At 35.0% G+C, this 22,295-nt stretch overlaps 1 protein-coding gene across 18 annotated transcripts in view; it reads right to left on the reverse strand.

Annotated features, from left to right (window-relative positions):
- KCNMA1 (potassium calcium-activated channel subfamily M alpha 1) overlaps window positions 1–22,295 on the reverse strand; it is a 470,622-nt gene that overhangs the window by 80,814 nt on the left and 367,513 nt on the right. For 9 of the 18 annotated variants that reach the window (XM_080598325.1, XM_080598315.1, XM_080598330.1 and 6 more), the window contains 2 exons: window positions 18,737–18,813; window positions 9,023–9,196 (listed from right to left, as the gene is read on the reverse strand). In XM_080598325.1, coding sequence (XP_080454451.1) covers window positions 9,023–9,196; window positions 18,737–18,813 — 251 coding nt within the window. The remainder of the gene's footprint in view (window positions 1–9,022; window positions 9,197–18,736; window positions 18,814–22,295) is intronic. The other 9 variants (XM_080598324.1, XM_080598316.1, XM_080598321.1 and 6 more) reach the window with 1 other exon arrangement.

Genomic DNA, 22,295 nt, shown 5'->3' on the forward strand with positions numbered 1-22,295 from the left:
ACCTTTTATGCAAGAACAAATGAAGAAGATTGCATGACAAAGATCAGAGATTCTATAATGTGGGTGGGTTTGGTGTTTTTTTTGATTTCACTCAGCAGTTCCTCACAGTGAATAAGGTCTGCGTTCCAATTAAAGTTCAGAAGCTGCTAAAAACCGTAGATGATTTTTTTTCCCCCAGAAATCTAAAAAGAGATTCATCCCTATTGATGCAGATAAACAGAATTTATTCAAGCCCTCTTAGTATCCCCTTTCACTTTCCTCTCCTCCTCACTGTGTATCTATGACTTCCTTCAGCAAAGATCAGAATACATGAAAATTGGCCTGCGTAGGGAATCACTATGTCAAAAGGATGCCTATTCAGCTTATATTCGGTACTTCAAAACATAAGGATCTCAGAGCACTTCTCATCACAAAATATAATACAATATATGGAAAAGGAACAAAAGTCACATAATAAGTCAGTGGCTCAGTCAAGGTAAGTATCTCTGTCTTGTGCCATTTCTGTTTCACTTTTGCCTAGCTAAAATTTCTATTCAAACCAAAATATCTGCAGGAATTTTTAACTAGATGTCACTAGCCACATCTTACACTTTATTAATGCTTTTTCCATCCTTCCTTTTCAGAATTGTACTGTACTAACAAGACCTGATTTGTATCACTGAAACATATATGTCTGAAGTAGCATACATTATGTTTCCTAAAGTCACTGATAAAAAGTGAATCACAACAATACAGTATTAAATAATATATAAAATATCACAATGAAAGCTATATCAGTGTGTTATAAAAAGGTCAGCTAACAGAAGCTGGTAAACAGTTTCACAAACAGTAAAAGTACAACTGAAATTTAACCTAAAGTACGTTATCAACATACTTAAGAAATTATATACTAAACAAAATCTATGCTTTTTTTGTTGCTGTTAAATCAATTAAAACTCTTCCTTTTCTGTTCAACTACCACCCCTCTACTATAAACTCTGGCAAAGTGATCATATAGTATGGGTGCTGGTTTTGGGGTACTTCAAGTACCCCACATGAAGTTACAGGACAAAAATCTCTTTTTAGGAGACACACAGACAAAAATCATGAGCTATGTGTATTGGCATACACAAATACCTGGAAAGGTTCTAGGAGCTCAGTAGAAAATATGATGACCCAGAAAAAAATTGTCTTGCAAGTTGCCTCTGGCTCCCAGGGACAACTCTGCTGAACCTACACTGGACTTGATAAAATCCAAAGGTCTTTTGTTTTAATTCAATGGACTCTCCTAGCTAAGGAAAGCATTAGGTTGGCTCCTTCTGGCTCCAATTCTAGCACTTACTGAATCACATAGTATGTGAATGAATGGACACACTACAGCTAATGTGACTACTAACCTCATTAAAAAATATATCTAAAATATATTGAATTATCAGATGATGGAAACGCTGTGCTTTTTTTTTTTTTTTTCCTCTTGTTTTTACATCATCAGAAACATTAACAATCTGATATATAATGCAAGCACATTTTAACTGGGTTTGGAGGGGAGTTAGTCTATTTTTTTTTCCTAATAAGCTGTATTCCATTTTAGATGTCAATATTATATCATAGTCTGTTGCATATTTCAATAAGCATCTCCTTGTGTACATTACAATAACTTTAGATCAAATGAAATATAGAAGACCTAGGCCAGAGAGAACTTCTTTTTCTATGAACATGATGGACAATATTCCAGGTCAGGGAACAACTTTTTTCTCTGAATTACAAAAGGATCCAACCAATAAAGACATCAAATGAAAATATATATGTGTGTGTGTAATAAATACAAGAGTATGAGAAGTACAGGCTTTACAGATCAACTGTTCATATTAGTTTGGAAGCCATTTGAAAAGAACACAAATTATGCATTAAAGTATATCTATGATTAGCATGAGCTGATAGCTTTCTACTGTTATTGGTTCAATATTAATTTGAGACCTTGCCCAATAACATCAACATAAATTAGCTCAGACTCAAAATGGCAATCAGCTTGGGGGACCTATCCTGAAAAGTGGTACTAACATCTTCCCAGCATCAATGAGCTTCTCAATCCTGCAGCTGTTTCTAAAAGCTTCCTCCCAAAGGCACATTTAAAACTAAATTAAATGCAACTTTGACTTAATTAACGTTTTAAATGATAATGAATACAATGTAGATTCATAGAAGGCATTTACATTGCATTATAAAACTGATAAAATTTTAATAACTCTTTGTTAATAACTTATGTCTCTCCAGACCCATAAAGCCTAAGGCAGTTGGTGCGGTAGTCTAGGGTCTAATCTAGGTTCCTAATGCAGGTGGAATAAGGAGGCAGGAGACTGACTTGACATTTGACATTTGCTCCAAGCTTGCTCTGGATCAAGCCACTGTTTGTTCATAAGTACTTTATTTCATATAGTAAAGGTCAGAATTTGGGCTCAAGGCAGGGCTATGACAGAAATGCTCAAGCTGAAACCGAGCCAGCTATGGCATCTGTCGCTTGAAATAGCTCAGAAAGAGTAGAGATAGAGAGCTAACCGGCTAGCATCTGTCCCACACCAAGGAGGTAACAGGAAGAATCTGCTGCCTGGTGGTAAGAAACTGTCGTGATGAGTTTCATGACAACCAGCCACACTCAGGAACTAAAAATGCAAACATAATTTCCATGTCACCTTGCATAAGACCCTCTGTTTAATTCACTCCACAGGATGCTGACAGCATTTTTTTCTAGCTTGTCCCTATCAAAGCAAGCCACTCAGTAGTCTCTTCCCTGTGACCCTAGTAAGAATCACTACTCGATATAAAGGCCTAAAGGAATTAAATCTAGACTTCTTGATCTCTCCCTTCTCCACCTTCCTAATTCTTCAAAAGATTTGTTGCTAAACTTAGCAGGGCCTCCATGGTGACGTGAGATTTCATCTTGTTACAGACATAACAGATCGGGCAGAGCACCCTCTTATCAGCCTAGCAGTATATACCACATCAAAAAAGTCATCTGAAAAGGCGTGTGCTTCATTATTTGTATTTTCTGGTCATGGGTAACAAGCCAGATTGTCTGATTTCTACCATTCTACTGCTTGACAAGGAACAGCTGGGGGGGGGTTATTTTTTTTTCTACTCTTGCATTTCTACATCTCTATATTAATCTATATGCTTGTATTATATCCCAAAGAAAAATAAATAATTTAGCAGCACTCAGGTTCTATTAAAATATACAATAATAAAAGGAATTAATTTTTTGACTGTTAGACCTACCTACATACTTGAAGTCACCTATCTTAAAATACATTATTTCATGCTACTTTTCCCCCTCTTATATTAACATCTTCTATTCAGTGTCTGAAAAGATAATATAAAAGTTCCAGCGCATTCATACACATAAAGCAATACACGAGACTTGTGATTGGCCAATACCACAGGCTACAGAGCTGGCTGCAAATATGGCCAAACTCTTGCACGTACAAGCACTGACTTCATATCAGAGTCTACTCCATAAGAACCTCCACAGAACAGCACAGGAATCTCCCACTTTTGTATTTTCTTTCCCAATTGTTCCACTGCCTAGTTTTATATGCTTCAGGACCCCATTACATAGTTTTGTTAACAGCAGCTTTCTTGACAGTAGTTCATTCTGAGAAGAAGGCTAATGAAGATTAGTTGTTTTTCTTCATTATCCAATAGCAACATAGACTACATTTAGATGATACACTGATATACCTGACTTTTCTTCTCCTGTAGTGGACTACTATCTAAACTGAGTTATCTAGAATACTTTGTCTCTGTAAAAATGAATGCTCTCTAAAACATACACAGCTGTTCGTTTTTACATTATTTTTGGTACTTCTAAAAGACACACAGGCAGACTTGTAGAGGTATTTAGAGGAAATGTTATGGCCACGACAATTCTCAGGGGCACAACCCTGGATCCAAGTAATTTTATTGACTTCTGTGGGAACTGATGTAACTGAAGTAAAAATCTGTCACTTTGAAAGAAAGAAAATTTTTTGCAACTAGGTTTACGTAAATCCATCTATTCCACACAGCAAGGTTCACAGGCTTACTTCAAAATTATTAGATGATTATAAATAGAACTGTATGATTTACTTCATATGTGTTTTTGAATTAATATGAATTTATTTGGCACTATATCTTATTCTAATTGTCAAATTTCACTACTCTCATTAAAAAAAATCACTACATCATTTGTGTAAAGGTTATACAAAATAACGCCATTGTTCTCCAGTATACAGAGGTAGGTTTTTTTTGTTTTGTTTTGTTTTTTTCCAGAAAAGTAAGCTGTAAAAACAAATCGGTTTCTAAACATTTGTTTACAACCTTAGAATGCTGCCCTGATGGGCAACATCTCTGTCTCCTTTCCCAGCAGACCTGATCAGTTGTTTATTCCTTCCATTTCTTCATCCTCAAAACACTAAAAGTGTACTATTGGCACACTTTTGGTCCTGTCTGTGCATGACAGAGTAGACAGTGTGACCTCAGAGGGCTCAGTAGGTTATATCTAAGAGAGTCTCCATCCCTTCTGTGGCCACAAGACCTAGGTTCATCACAATATACCAACCTTGGCTTATGCTACCCAAAACACTGCTCCACTCTTGTAGAAAATGATTTTAAGGCCTTTGAGAAAGACTCAACAGCTAACTTGACTGTTTTGTATAAACCACGTGATGGCACTAGAAGAGCAGGTGGAATAGATGCTTCTCAACCAGGCTTAGCTCAAAGGTAGATACATACTTTGGCCACTTTCAAAAATTAAGCTTTCACTTTTGTATCTAGAACTTGTCTTAACACAGTCTTTCTTTCTAAACAAGATGAATGGGAGTTTGGGCTGAACCATGAATTAAAAGTACAGTGAAAATCAGCCTTGTCTTTTGCTCTAGAGATCCCTGATATTCACCAAAGTCAGAGTCTTCTTGTAATGCTTCTCAGAGATACCAGACCATGCCAATCCATGTTTTCTCACAAACTGAATAACATATTTCTAGGCCTAGTATCAAGAATGTCCTTCCCTCAGAGCACAGGGAAGTTTAAGTTCCCACTACAGTAGGCATGGCATAAAATCTTGACAAGTTTAGATAAGGTTTCCTTTTGGAACCTGAACTTCTGATCTTCTAGAGAAGCAGCAGCCATATGAAACACAGAAAACAGAAATTAAATGTTTCAGGTTAAGATTCTGTCTGCATCAATTAATCATTTGAATAGCGCTCCCCAGGATTTGGCACATTCCTAAACAGAAACATCACACTTACTAGTAAAATAATTTCACTGTATAGGCCACCTCAATTTTTTCAGTTGCTGAGTGCCTCTCTTCACTCTAATTTGCATGAATCATAGAATCATTAAGGTTGGAAAAGACCTCCAAGATCATCTGGTCCAACCACCACCCTACTACCAATGTCACCCACTAAACCATGTCCCTAAGCACCATGTCCAACCTTTGCTTAAACACCCCCAGGGATGGTGATGCCACCAGCTCCCTGGGCAACCTGTTCCACTGCCTGACTGCTCTTTCTGAGAAGAAATGTCTCCTAATTCCCAACCTAAACCTCCCCTGGAGCAACTTGAGGCCACTCCCTCTAGGCCTGTCACTAGTTACCTGCGAGAAGAGGCCGACCCCTAGCTCCCCACAACTTCCTCTCAGGTAGTTGTAGAGAGCAGTGAGGCTTGACCTGGGCCTCCTCTTCTCCAGACTAAACAACCCCAGCAGTTCCCTCAGCCGCTCCTCATAGGACTTGTGTTCCAAACCCTTCACCAGCTTCATAACCCCCTCTCTGGACATGTTCCGGGGCCTCGATGTCCTTCTTGTAGTGAGGGGCCCAAAACTGAACACAGTGCTCGAGGTACGGCCTCAACAGAGCTGAGTACAAGGGGATGATCACCTCCCTGACCAAATCTACATTACCAAAAAAATTACTTGGACCATTTGACCACTGTTCATGCAGCAATCTACCAAAAGCAGATAAACCTGAAAATATCTGTAGACACACACAAAACTATTTCCTTATGTTTAGAAAGATCATCTCTATTTGTGTTTTTTTTTTCCCCAAACAGCTGCCTATGAACTCAAAAGCTATTTTAATGTAATTATATTTAACCATAATAGGTTTTTCATTCACTGAAAGTACAGACAATATTATAGCAGAGAAAATCATTCACAGTGGAAAATATACTGCAAGTGTTTCCCTATGTATTATACAATTAACACACTAAATCCTGCATACATCATTAAATACGTAAATTGATATCTTCTACTTGACATCAGATTCTTACAAACAGCATCAATTCTTGCAAAAAATACTTATTTTTTCAAGAAGTTTGGCCTGTGATTTTATCTACCTTAAAAAAAGAAAAGCCTGCTTTTGTAACCAAAAGGAAAAGGGAAAAAAAAAAAAAAGAGAGAGAGAGAAAGAAAGAAATGCATTAAGTGATTGTAGAAGCAAACCAACCCAACTGAGGCACCACGACCAAAGCAAGCCCTGTAATAGTATAATGACCTTTAATGAGTGTCTGGGGAAACAATACAGTCCTAGCATAAAAGACAAAGGGCAAAACCCATCACGGCTCCACTGACACTAATTTAAAATGATTTTCAGAACAACTAAAGAATGTAAGAGAGGTAATCTGATCCACCAATCTGACCTCACTTTGATTATGGGGCCCTGCTGCTGCCATTTCTAATTGTCAAACACTCTACATTTCACATCTGCTCATATTTAATGAAAAGCTGACTCTCACCACTATTCTTTGAGTTAACTAGCTCTGTCAAGATGGGCATCATACGACCCCTGTGCACTGCAAAAGAAAACACAGTGATTTCTATTGAAGCCGTGCCAGTGAAATTTTGCATGTGTATATATATATATATATATATATATGTATATTTAACTGGAAAAGAAAGGCTTCTGCTGGTTTGTAAAGAGCATGAATTGGTATTGATTTTCATAGTTATTATTAACAGTCAAGGGTGAATAGTTGCACAAGGAGAAGAGTAAGTTCTCTTTTGATTTGATGGAGTGATGAAGGGGGAAAAGCCCCTTGAAAGATAGGATGCTAAAAATCCTCAAAGCTGTCAATACCACTTATCCTTCAAAATATATTTAATGTGTTTCCCAACAATACTGATTCTGGTGGCAATAAAACCATGCAGTGGATATTTTTGGCTCAGCAGGCAACACAATCAAAAATGTTTAATTTTTCTGCCTCTGTATAGTCCTAAGTGAACTAAGTCCTAAGTCCTACAAATTATGGTTTTTTATTTCCTTGCCAAACAAGTGCTAATAGCAGAAATCTCACCCATTTGTAAGGGACATATTCATTTAGCCCTGTCTGCTTGCTGTTAGCACCCATACTGGGACCTAACCACTTAATCTCTGTACTAGTCCATATTAATGTAAACAATAGCAGACGTTGTGTTACAGAGGCTGTTAGGTTATTGAGGTAACACTGCCTGCAGTAACTCTCAATCCAGTAAGTTTTTACAGTCGCTGTTCTTAACAAACAAAAATATTTTGTTCTGTTTTACCCTAATACAGGACTCTCTGAAGGATAAAAACTCCTGTAGCTTAGAATAATATCTAAAACTGTCTTTCCCCTGAGGTGATGTACAAGTTACAACCAAGTAAATAAAAACGATATTCTGGGTGCTTATACACATAAACAAAGAGAAGATTTCTGGCAAAATCTCTAAGAAATCCTATTAAATTCAACTTAATTGACACAGTCTTCAGGTATAAAAATACTAACAAAAATCATAGTATTGGTATATACTCCACATTTGTATCTGGAAAAATATTTCAAATGTCAAAAGAGCTAGAGAAAAGTCATTCACCACATGGACTACATACTGCAATACACATATGGCATCAAAAGGCAACCAGATGCATAATCTACCAACTACATTATATTCTTAGTAGTGGAAGGCATTTTTATTCGTGATGACTTGTAATGTAAAGCGGACATGTTTCCTGATCAAAACTCTTAATATTCCTTCTAGATGTATCTGAATAATTTGTCAGTTTTTCTTTGCTATTTGGATAGGGAAAGGAAAAGAATCCCTGTCCCAAGATAAAGTTTTGCCTGTTACGGATGTCTGTAGAGGATATGTAAAAAAAATAAAAGTAAAAATCACTATTTAACAGTCTTCCTCAATAGTTCACACTGATAAAGAAAGCTTTAGAAAGCTTTAGAATCCCTACCACTCAGCCAAAGAATTAATAGATACTTAGAGCTGTTCTAATTTCTCTCTCTTCTCCTTCTCAAACTCTGACCTTTCAAAGAGCTTTGGGGGCATATTCCAGAATGGTACTGTCCTGCAAGGCATATTGCACAGCTAATTTCAAACAGTTTGCATCACAAAGTTTCCATCAGGCTAGGCCTTCTACAGAAGCACTACAAAAGGTACATCCATTTTATTAAGGTTTCTGCAGTTTCAGTATTAGATGGAAGGTCTCCCATATTAATCATAAAAGACTACAAACAAAACTAAAGACAATGGTAGCAGTCTAAAATAGAATGCCAGCTTCAGAATGGCAGTCTAAAACAAAATGCTAGAAGCAGTTCAGCAACTAAGTTGTATCCTTTATATTTACTCACTACCTATTATATATTGCTCTATTGCTAAGCCTATTACAGCTGCAAACTTAGCACCAGTCACAGATTTAGACACAGATCTGTTCCTCCAGTAAAGCATATACTGGTTAATTAATGACAATTTATATTGTATGAATTAAATAAAAATATGTCACTAAACTGCACTACTAAGGTCCTGCATGCTATTGCAAGAGCATGCTTCATAAAGAGCACACGAAGCAAAATAATGAATTCCATTTTTTGTATTAAAAATAAATAGAAACAGAAATATAAATACAGAGCTGTATTAAAATTTGGTTTTGAATTTTTAAAAAAGCATCAGCCCAGTAAAACTCACAGAACTACAATGTACGACACAAGACGGGGATGATACCACAGACACCACAGACATGGAACAGCATGTGTTGGTGTTAAAACTTACAGGCACGTAAACTGGTGGAGCAATCATTAACAGAGACAGAAGAAAGTGGGAAGGCTCTCTCAAGGGTGTCCATGTTACTATGTACACTGCCTGACATGCAAGAGCAGTCACGCTCAGAGCGTCCGCAATCAAAACAACATGCCAGTTTCATTCTCTTGTAGATGGACATCTTGGCTATAACCATGTGTTGGATGGGAGGAGAGGAAGAGCAGCAGGTTAATGGCAAGGTTATATATATAACAAGGCAGCTGGAAGGTAATTTAAGGGATTTAATACAGGCCTTAGTTTATGTTAACAGTCTTGACCCAGGAAAAAAAAAAGCATGAGATTATTGATAACACTTTGGCTGTACATTAAAAGTAGGGCAAAAGATAAATTGTTCTTTATTTCTCTTCAGTCTTAAAGGGTGACCGCAGATATAGGAAGTATTACTGATTACAGTCAAGTGTTTGGATCAAAAAAGAACATGGTAAAAGCAGAAAATCCCAAGAATATATTTTTCCCTTGGCACAATTAATACTGCAGGGCTAAAACAACAAGAAAATATAAAGCTGCTGATCCACTAGAAGTTTTTGATCTATTCTGCTTCCTCTAAAAGTTAAAAACTTTTATATATATGTGTGTATATATATATATGTATGCATGTATACACAGACGAAAACACACATACACATATTCTTACATACACACACTCACACATATACATGTATACACATACACACATATATATAAATTTATCCTCAAACATATGCTAATAATTGCTTTGTATTAAACTGTGCCAGGGAACTCCTTTATTGCAATAAATTACATATTACTGGAGACTTACAAGATGTGCATAAAATTTTCTGAAAAATTGACTTCATTTACATTATATCTTCAGGAATTCAAATTAACTCTTGACAGAATACCAAAATTTGCCAATATAACAGACACAACTAATAATGGCAAATATGCTTGACATTAAAATCAGTTCACAAATAAGGCATCACCAAAAGCACACAGAGCATTGGTCCACTGAAACATGCTGAACCAATCACTGGCACGCTTTTTACTCTGAGGAGTACTGAGTCTGGACAATGCAACTGGATTGAAAGGTAGATCAAGAACCAAATAACTGGATGTAGAATTAGGCATTGATTCCAAAAGAAGTGCCAGGTTGGAATAGAAAGTTTATGTTCTTTAGTCATGGGAAGGACAGTCTTATTGTTAAGTATTTCTAGAATCCTATTTTATAACAGCATCCTATTTTATAAATGTACATGTAATTACTGTTATGCAATTTTGTATGTTACCTCAATCACAAGTAAGTTTAATTCTCAAGAACTGCAAAGGCCACTTAAATTGTTTCACATGTTGCACTGAACCAACACTTTTGGTAATGGTTTAGATTGAACTGACTCAATTATACTAAAAACAAAACAGAACACCAACAGGCAAAAACAAAACCTTACAAGCAAATGCAAGAAAAAGGTAATGTTTCTCTAGCCTGTACCTTCAGTTTAGGATGTCTTTTTTTCCTTACTTTTATTTATTTATTTATTTTTGTATTATAGCAGTAACATTAAATTATTAATGATTTCTCTCTTTTCTTTTTCCAGTTTTTTAATGCTACAGTCAACAGGGAAGAGGGATTGAAATTGCTCAAATGGGTCAAGTCCTGTTCTAAGGCCTTGATGACTTGCCATACAGTATATTTGTCAAGCAAGGGTAACATTATGATTGTGGAAAACAGGCATTGAGGGAGATGGATGAGTGATCTCTTCAGCAGCGACTCCATTCCTCTAAAGTTTGCTCACATCACTACTGCCATGTTCTTTCAGCATCCTAGTAGAGTTATCTTAGAGCTGTTCAGAAAGTCATCATGCAGCATCAGGCTTGTTCATTGCATGGTACATCATTCCTCATAGCTTGGCTTTTAGTTAGAAGGTTTCCACTGAAGCTTTTGATGCATACACATTCAAACTACACAGAAAATTCAAAACAGCATTTGTTTTCTCATAGTTTCCCTCTCTCTAACTTCTCCCAACATATTCTTTAAAATTGAAAAGTTGGGCAGAGAAAAAAAGTTACCAAAAATGTGGAAGTGTTTCCATTATGCCTATTTTATTATTTTCACTTCAAGGAAATGAAAGAAAAATAAAGAGCATTTGTGAGACACGCTAACAGTAGGTGAGGGAAGAAGAAGGCCCATTTTGTTTTAATTACAGCTGTTTTGAAAGACTTTTTCTAATCAAATGCTGTAAGCAAAACACTGCACAGAAATTCTCAACTGCTATGTTATTGGTTAGTAACAGTCCCTGGTTTTCATTTACTTGTAGCCATTACTTGTTATTGTAGCCATTACTTGTCAACAGTCAATAATAGGATAGGACATATTTATTAAAATTAAAAGAAATTATTCTTAAGGACAAACACGGTCGGGAAGGAAAACTTTTTGTACCATTTTCATCAGACTTAAACCAATGAAGTTGGGAATTTAAGCACTTCTGTTCAATTGGGGAAGGAATCCATGGTGCTTCTCAAAAGTAATGCCCTTTCAGGGACTGTTTTTAACTAGTATTATCAGTTGTTCTGGAGATCATGCATCATTTTAATATTTCACATCATTAACATGCAGGAAACAGGCTTGAACCTGAAAATGTAAGTAGCAGATATGACTTGCTAAAAGGCTTTTGATCAATATATAAGCAACTGCATATCAGAGCAATACATTTTGAAAAAAAAAAAAAAAAAAGCATGCCGTTACTCTTCATTCCTTTTAAACAGTCATTGTTACATTCATACCAAATACAATATTTATTTTCTTTTAAATAAAACAAAACATGGGTTATTATTAGGGATGGCTAGTGACAAGATCAAAGACAAGACAGAAATGATTTCAAATGGTACAAGCCACAAACATACCATTTCCTATTAAACTTCCATAAACATTAACAAAAAATGGGAATCATCAGAGAGACAGGGGGACCTTAAAAACAGCCTATGGGTGGGTAAGTTCATTTGACACCTGTAGTACCTGCATAAGAATAATCTCATTTTTATCCATAGAAATGTTATGGATGTTCAATAGAACTGTTATTTGTTAGTAAAAAATTAAGTTGGGACATAAAGGATGTTAATTACCTATTTCCAATTGAATAATAAATGGATAAAAAGGAAGAAGAGATCCGTCTATTTAGTATGATAACAATCCCCTAGCATTTGTAAAAGTGTCAGGGGAAGTAATCATGGAAACAGAAATCAGACTAATATAATAATTTACTGACAGAACAAGGCATATATAACCAGAGACATTTTCTGATTTGGTAAGAGCAAAAGGAAAGTAAAATTGTTGAGTTATTTATAAAAACAAATAAATACTTTGAAAACTTTTTGTTGCAGTTTTTCTGAAAAGGCAATAGCCTTCCATTCTAATGAGGAAGGAATGTGCCTTAGATGTCTACACTTCTAGCAATACCTTGCTTTCTCATGTCAAAAACTCAAAAAAGTCCAGTCAAAATTTCTAGATTATCTGGATCTGAAGTGTTACTTAGTGTTCACAAATAGTAATGGGAAATATTTCCAGCTGCAAAAATAAGCAAAGGAAGCTGCAGAATATTCTCTATCTAAGATGTCATGGAACAGCTCCTTTAAAAAAAAAAAAAAAAAGGCAGAACAAAGTATCCCTTCATCTTTGCGCTTTTTTTTTTTTTAATTATTTTTTCTCTCCTCCGTTTTGTTTTGTTTTTAACTTTACAGGCTACCCAATCCTAGTATTCCACCCATCACTACAGCAGTTTTCCTTGTAACCTTAACGGTAACAAAAAGTAGATCTACGAGGACACCTAGTGGATCTCCATGAGACAACAGCTGGTTAAGAATGAACTGTAGCTTGCTTGACCAGCAAATGGTTAAAAAAGGGTCCCACTACACTTAAGAATTGAAATGCATATAGTGTCATTCCAATTCATCAAGTTCTCATAACCCACACTAAGAGCAAAATAACAGCAGCGTTAAAGGAAGACCAGACTGATTTAATCGCTTTTAGGGATGTTGGTTAACATGAGACTAAATTATTGAATGGACTTTGCCCAGCAAAATTTGTTTTCTGAAAAATACAGCAATACATCTTAATCTGTTTGTGACAATTTTTCTCTTACCACAACAGGCAAAGCTCTCTCTCCACTATTTAAGTTTTACAGAATAACTTCAAGACCACCTACTCAGCTTGTTCACTAATCTTACAATTTTTCTAATTAAAGGCAATTGGTTAGTTCTTTGCTGTAATTCATATGGTGCTGTTCTTTGTCAAAACTGTAGAAACAGTGGACATTCTGCCCTATTTTAGTAGCTAAAAGAAATAATGCTGTATTTATAGACCAATTCATTTTAATATTCAATTATCTTCATGAACTTTGCTTCATTGCCTTAAAGACTCTCAGCCAATGTACTCTCGAAGCTAGCTGCATTTCTAGGCAAACCGAAGGTATTGGGGATTTGGGAGAAAAAAAAATAAGCCAAACATGCATGAACTTTTTTTTTTTTTTTAAATACTCTTCTAGCATGAAGAGCTTTTTTGATTGATTATTTATTATTATTTAAACTAGTTTATCTGAGTTTATCTGGTCCAGAAAGGCTTTAATATAGAAATAAATTTACAATAAATACATTGTAATAAATAAACCCAAATTACCTTCCATTGTTTTGCCTCTAGGTCAATTGGATGCATTATTTTATCCATAGCAATTTGTTTCTTTTTGGTTTATTGATTCTTATTATGCTGTCCTGACAATCTGCTTTTCTGAGTTCCCTGTTTTTCTGCTGTGTCATTCTCTTGGCTAGCAATAGATACTTGGAGAAATTTCTGTTCTATGTATGAATAATTTCTATTACAATGGGATCTCAATCCTTTACTGTAGAAATGGCACCACAATTCATGATTAAAAAAAAAAAGTGATTAATGATTATCATAATGAAGGCCATCATAATTACAAGATGGCCAACGCTGTATCATGCAACTCCAGGAGTGTCAACTTTTCCCGTATTCTTTTCAAGACCCTACAGTGTGTACAGCTGAGAGGGAAAAAATATCACAACCCGGATTAAAATCTGAAGTGTTATCAGAAAACAAATTCATAATATACGGTGAAATAGTGAAAAAGTCTCATAGACTCACTTATTTATAATAGCTGTGGTTGTATAGTATCACTAGCACCCTCAACCTGGAACAGTAATGCTTCATTGCAGCTATGAAATATTTGATCCCTCTTGCTGTTTGAAAGATCAAGCCAACACTGCCTCTAACCAATATATTTTTTGCAGTGTTTGTATTCCTAGGGAACTAATTCTTTCCATGTTTTATGTATTTAAATCATTATGACTGTGCACACTAAAAGTGACTGACAAGAGCCTCCATAGATTCTGTATATTTTGAAGTGGTATGACTTAGTTTGACATGAAGTGGTCTATAAATTTCATATTCTATATATAATAATAATAATATAAAACTTTACAGTTTAGGTCCTGAAAAAACAGCGTGGCTCTCTACTCATGTAATTATTTTCACAACAAGCAAAACTGTTATAGCTGGGGAAAATAATCACTGTACCTTGTTTGCTGTTGAGGATAGTTGTGGGTTTATATATTAAAGTTAAACATATTAATTCACTGTCTGGCTTTCCTCCTACCTCCCTTATTTTTGTCAGTGGGGAGAAGGGAGTTAGATAAGGACAGTATAAGACTGTTGTGTTGTCCCTTGTGTCAACTATGCAATTGAAAAGACAAAGTACAAAAAAAAAATTCTAACGTATCTGACAATTAATTCAGCTTAACTGGGCAAACAGTGCTATAGTGCTATTACCCCAGCCTAACCAATAGCCCTGAAAATTCATGAGAGATCTCTAGAATCATTTCAAGGAAGTGCCACTGCCAAGATCTCACTTTCAAATAGGGATAAAAGATAAGGTTGTGAAAAAAGGGACAAAAAAGTGGAAAAGGGGAAAACTGCTGTATTTTCTTCAACGTCACCCTAATCTCCGTGGGTGTAAACGATGAGAAACTTGTGGGTATGACGTCACTGCTACATGCAACATAAATAAAGAAAAGAACCGAAATACTGAACAAAAATACTCTCTGCTAGAGAAAGACAGGTTGGACCGCACTCTGGGCTACAGGGAACCCATTTTTACTCACAATAGATCACTATCAGTGTGCAGTTAAAATATAGTAGGGGCCGTGTTCCAAGGCAGCAAGAGGAAAAATAAATCAAAAGTTTGTCAATTGTCATAGATTACAAGAAATTCCTTCAAACACATCAATGTACACATGATATGTCCCCTCTGGGGTTCAACCCCCATGGTTCACAGCAAGCACTGTCACTGGAAAAAATATATGCAGAATTAGACCACAGCTGTTGCACAGAATGAAACAAACAGGAGGCGTAGGTCATCCACTTAAGAGTTTTCATCCCAACATGGCTTCATTTTATCTAAATATATACATGTATTTGGCCCGTTGTGAAAAAACTACAGTTAAATGGAATTGGAAAGAGATTGAAAGCATTCCGAAAATATATTAACAATCTGTGAATAAAATTTCCACACAAGCATTGCTCTGGACAATGTGACATCAGCATTCATATGTTATTCAGGGATAGGGATGGGTAAGGAGAAGGAGGGATGGCAGAAACTGCAAAAGGAAAGCAAGGTTACTTTAATTATCCCTGGCCTTGTGGAAACGTACTGATCTGCCCTGAATTATTAATATTAGGCTTAACAGGTTTGGACAACTGGCTATGTAGGTCAGACTCACGTTTAGACCCCAACAATACCACAAGCTAACATTCAGATAGCATCTAAATTGATGTGCAACCTCAGATGCATTATTAAAGAATGTGATTTTCGAGTGTCACAGGAAGCTGCAATAATTAAAGCCACAATAATTCGGATTTCCATGTAAAGAAATATTCTTTCACATATAATTCACCTGAATGTGCCAATATTTTTACACAAAACCTTTCACCTTACACATTTTCCACATTCAGCTGTCTCTAATTGCTATGTTGTTCACTAATTTATATATATTTATCATATAGGACTATATATATGCATGTGTGATTATTCACAATGTCTTTTGAAACTCACATTGACAGATTAGCTGTTGACAGAGCAGTTGACAGTTTCTTAATTCAGTAGGGAAAGAGTTTTCATAATTTATGCTTTGTTTTGGTTAGACTGCACTTTTAAGACCAACAGTTTGTGTAGCTTACAGATGGATAACAAAGTTAAGATTTTCAAAAGTGATTAGTGATTTGAAAGCTAAAACTAAGGCATCTTACTTGAATAATAGACTGCACTAAAGACTTACCTTAAAAAAAAAAAATCCAATCCCGTGAAAGGGATCTTAAGATCACCAAAAATCACTAATTACTGTTGAATTTTTTTTTTCTGATTGACAGTACTTTGAAAGCAAAACAATGATATTATTCCTAATAGTTGTGAACATGCTGCTAAGTGGAAGCTGTTCTCAGCTGTACTGAAAGTTGCCATATATCATGGTGCCTTCAACTGTATGCCTGGGGGGGAGTGGGAGGCAAGGAGGCAGATAGGGATAAAGGGGAAATGACAACAAAAGGGAAATTTAAGATTTTGCTGTCTTTTTTTTTTTTTTTTTTCTCCTTTCTCACCTGACTGAGAGGACTCCCTCCTTCATGCTCAGTGCTCACTGCAGCAGCTCTGACAGCCTCCTTCCTCAGCCTCAGCCTAACCCCATCACCCCATCATTTTGCTTCTACATCTGGGCAACATCCCTTCACTTATTGGACTGAGACACTGATACATATCCTTCCTTTTGGGACATTTCCTAGTGTCACACATAGAAGTTGTCACTCTCTCCTCTCCTTGGCCTGCTGTTGGCAATATGGCCGTAGTGTTGGCTGGGGGACAGGATACTCTGTTTCCTTCCTGTTTCCTAGCACTGAGGTTATATGAATATTCACACTCTTGTACTTTGTACTGTGTTTTCCAGCTTCTTCCAATATATAGATCTCCCATTAAAATGACAATGTTCGGATTCTTTATTATTATTATTATTATTTTTTGATTTAGCATGTGTGAAAACCATACACCATGTGAAGGAGTAGAGAAGAATATACTTTTTTTTTGTGTGTGTGTGTGTGTGTGTGGTCAGCATTGGACAAAATTTAACAGGTAACATATTTCTCCTTCTTAAGCATTGGGTAATTTGGAAAAAAAGATCGGCTTTGTGAGTTACAGGCACCCTAAGGCATCTGTAACTTGCTTTACCAGAACTTGCTCAGAACTCACATTGGCTTTGGCAGCAGTTCAAAGGTCACATTCTCACATGGATAAACTGTTCTTGAACAATACATTAGGCAATTTTTATTTTTTTTTTCAAATATGTTAGGCAATGCATACATTCCTTTCACATCAGGCATGCTTTCCATGTGTTTTACTCTCCTTGTGGCTACTGGGAGAAAAATCCCATTTTCTGTCAGTGCCTCAGCTGTTTTCTCTCAATTATATTACTTTGTTCCACACTCCTACTTTCTGGGAGAAGAGTTTATTTAAAAACTCTACTGACATGTTTTTTTCTTTTTAAAATCCATCTTTTAGAATTCATCAGTTTCAAATGCCCCTTAAAGGTAGATAAAGTCCAGTTTAGTTTGTAGTGTGTTTTTTTATTTTTTTTTCCTCCAAGAGAGTGCAATGACAATGAGGTGACTGGATCAATAAATAAGACAGTTTATGTTTGTTTGTTTGTTTGTTTGTTTTCCTCCTCTTAAAAGTACAGGTAGAATAGTTGGGATCAAACTCTTCTGAGATTTTTCGTTTTACCTAATCAGTGCTTTTGTACTATATGATCTTCTTCATAACAGAAAATCATGGAATGCACATAAATATTCACACATCAGTTGAGAAAAGGATCCCTAAATCCTTTAGATTTCAATAGTACAAATACGCATGGGTCATATACAACTGTGTCCCAAATGAGGTTGTGACAGTTTCTGCAAAACATCTTTTAAAAGTATATATAGATAAAATACTAATGTCTACATATTTATAAATATACAGATGCAAAGTCTGATTTAAATTTCCAAGCTGAATTATTTCTTCACACACAATTTTCCAAATAATTTAAACAGCAGACTTAAGAACCTTACTAAAACAAATGTTAGCATTAGAGCTACGGAATCTATTGAGAGCAGATATTTAAGGCACTAGTATTTTATTTCTTTCAGACAATCCCTTACTTCAACAGAAATTATAATTTATTTCAATAATAGTTTATTTCAATAGTTACAATATGCAATATTAATCCCTAGATTCATCTTTTGCAGAATTGTGTTCAGCAAGGAAAACAAAAGCTCTTTACAGAAAACTATTGAAATTACTGGATTACTGCATGGTATGAATGAGAGCCTCACTGTTAACTCATTCTTAATTTAGAAACCTCCAAATTAGATCTATCTTGGTTTAATTTAACTCTTGTCTATTTTGGATGCTAATGGACTTTTCTATATGGAAACAGGTGTGACTGGTGTGAAATTTAATAAAAATATTTCCAAAATGCAAATGCACTTATTATTTTGTTGTAAAATAATTTTTTATCTTTTCTGTACCACTGTGTAAAACATGTAAATGCATGTACAGATATTCTTCAAGGCTGAACTGTTCATGGAAAGAAGAGGAAGGGAGTGATAGAAATATTACTTACGCCGTTTGCAGCCACATTTTTTTATCCTTTTGGGATCTGTGATGTCATCATGACAGGCCTTGCAGTAAAAAAATGCCCTAGAGAGACAGAATGGAAAAACTGACACATTTCTTAATCCATACAAACGAAATTAGTCCCACATTTCCTCTTGTTGCAGTGCCAAATTAATGAAACATGCCAGCACTAATTTCCTTTAATCTCTGAAGTTTTGGACATTTAAAGTAGGAAATATTTGCTGCAAGACCATTACATTCAAACATAAGGCTCCAAATTAGTGTTTCTTTTAATATACTTTTATTTTAAAGTAATTGGGAGAAGGGATGATAATTATTACACAGTATATCAGTGCAGTTGTCTTTTTTTTTTGTCAAGGCCATCTAGTATCCTGGGCCAATTTTTCAGCCCAGTCACCAATAGGACATAGTTTTAGATAAAATGAGAGATTGTAATGTGATCAATGTGACAATAGCAACAGACGCACCATTTGCAAGAAATACAAAAAATAAATTAAAAGAAAGAAAATCCACCCAAAATTAGTTAATTTCTAAAGGAATAATAAATGAAAGAACTGGCATAGTCTTGATTAAGACTACATTTTTTTCTTTGATATTGGGGCAGAATCATACCAGTTTTGAAAAGTCAAGCAAGTCAAACGAAAAAGTCAAAATAAAAAAAAAAATAAATAAATAAAATAAAAATGCAATTAATAAGGTGAACAGTCTAGGTCTCCACGTAACCTTTTTGCTTATTAACTTCTACTTCTGTATCAAAAAGGCTCACCACTAGCTGAAGCACAAAGAAAACTAAGGTGGAGATTAAGGGTAAATATTTGGTTTTATATAAGATTAAAACAAAATTTCAGTTCAATAAATATGTATCAGACTGCCCACAGGAGAGTTTAAGCATATCTGTCAAATCAACATGTTGTGTAAGACAGCTGTGACACATTCAGCGAGGATCACACAGCTGGCCTGTAGCTGGACAGTTACAGCTTACCAGGATTCTTGATGGAACAACACATTAAACATACTTTTTAACCTGCTGAAATTTCCCTGTGCTTATCTTTATTCAGGATATGTTAGCTACATACCTATCTTTCCCAACCCTCTCTCATTGCATATTTCTTAATACAAATTTGCTGTAAGAACCAAAAGTATCACTTTGCAGACACCCATGGACTTTGCAGATTGTACTGCTCATTGACTTAGGATGGTTGGATTGCTACAACGCTAGAGAGGTCATTGAATCTACGGTCAATCTACGGTCAAAAGTATAAAAGTATAAAACGAAAAATAAACAATATATACACAGTCTCTGCATAAACACAACCTTGGTAAGTGCGAGTAGGACTATCGCTAGAGTTATTAATTCTTTTCCAGATTAAATAGATACTATATTAATGGAAATGTTCAGAAGTATGAACTAGTTACCTAATTCATATAGTCACAAATTTATCTAAGATATTTCACATCTCTGAATTATGGAAGATGTAGTTCAGGAGAAAGATGGCAGGTCTAGTATATGAGATATTGACCAAAAAATACAAATTTAAATTTTCAACAAGACTTCATTAAATGCTATTAATATTTCTAACATCAAGATACCATGCAAACTACTGGTAGAAAACATAAGTCTTAAATGTAGCAGACTTAATTTCTCTGAGACTTCCAGAAAATTTACTCTTCCTAGCTGTGAAATTGTCTTAGTCTTTCCAAGACTCAAAATGTAAAATGAAAGAACCTTTTCTGAGCATGTGCATACTTCGCTGCAGTAAGATTCTGGCCTTTAAAATATTCACCTTCCACCAAATAGACAACTACCACCTCTAAGCAAATGTGAATTAAATATTTTTCACACCATGAGTGTGTGAGCAAAGACATAAGGAAAGAAAAGAAAACTGTCTCCAAATTCTATGCTATTCTTATTTTCCACTTCAGATGTAGTTCCCAGTACCAAACAAGAATCAACTGTCACAGATATTCCCTCATACAATCTCCTGACCTGGATTGGACCGAGGTAATTTCTACAGCACGTTTCTGAAGTCCACTAAAGGACAAATGTCCTAAGGAGTTCCTCCAATTCAATGTGCAAAGAGCTGTGCAATGTGCAAATCTGCCTGAAGTAACTGCTGTAATAAAACCATTCCTCTATATAATTAGGTTGAATTAAGAGTAGTTCTGATGTTAGTACTAAAATGTAAGTAGATAAAGAAGGATAAATATATAGCTCATGTACTTCGTATGATATTTAAACACTCAGGATTTTACACAAACATGTTTGCCTAGATATAATTGTTTCTAATAAGAAACTATTGTTCTAAAAATGCAAAAATAATTCTAGCAAGATGAATAATTGCACATTTCATCGTAGAATATATGACTGATAATTATTTAAAAAATAGCCTAAAGGACCTGCAATTTCTCCATTAGTATACAACCCATAATAATTTGAATTTCAGGTATATAACTTGTTTATTTTCATCTTATTGACCTTAAGAAAAAATAAAACTTTTTTTTTTCTTCCTGAAGAAAAAAAAAATCTAGAACATTTTCCTGACTCTGATTCACAGCTCCAAAGGTTGAAATCAACAATTTTCATAATTGTTTTTTTTAGTTGAAGCACATCTGATAATGATTTGCTTTGCATAGAACAGCTAAGGAATGTGGGAAAGGAGACGGCATGTTTCTAAACAAAGCCTTCTGCAAAAAGCCATGCAGAAATGGGAATTCCTATTCAGCTTGCTATTAGATAAAATATGCCTGATGAATGATGTGCAAATTTTCTCTGAACATATTAGTAACAGTCAACTGGCCATAAAAATGATATGTCAGGTAATTTACCTGAAATAAGTCTGAAATAATTTCATAATAATAATTTCTATAAATGATTCAAACAAACACAAACACCTAGTATCGCAATATAGGAGTGTGTAGACTGATATTTAAACGTAGAAAAGCGAAAGAGAAGAAAAGAACGCTGAAAGGCAGCGTACCTGAGGCTGTACTGGGTGCAAAGATGGTGCTTGAAAAGTGAGAGGACAGAGGCATTGCTGTGCTCTTTTGTATGCTTCATCTAGACAAACACCATCTTAACTCTTCCAACAAAAATATAATTCAAGTTCTTAGTGATTTCACTATTTTGATGTTTTGACTTTCTTTAAATATTTATAACAAACATGCATTACTTAAATATTAATTTCATGTTAATTATACAAAGTTTAGGATTAAGTAAACATTATCATTTAATATTTTATCTTTTTTCAATCCTATGGATAGACATTAAATAATTATTTATTTTAAAAACTATTTTCTCACATTGCTATTTTATTCCTTCAAAGCATCTTATAATCATAACAGACCAGAGTTCATATGTTTTGTCCTAAACACAATACCATAAAACTCTTTTTCATCTAACACAAATCTAAAACATCCAAATACACTGAACCAGCGAAATTCTCTACAATGGTTGAATACATTATACTTTTATAGTTTGATTTATGATTATGTGAACATAGAATATGTAGTTCCATCCAAGAAAAATGACAAGAACGTAAATATTA

This window comes from Anser brachyrhynchus, assembly GCF_964034855.1.
Source record: "Anser brachyrhynchus genome assembly, chromosome: 6".
NCBI lineage: Eukaryota > Metazoa > Chordata > Aves > Anseriformes > Anatidae > Anser > Anser brachyrhynchus.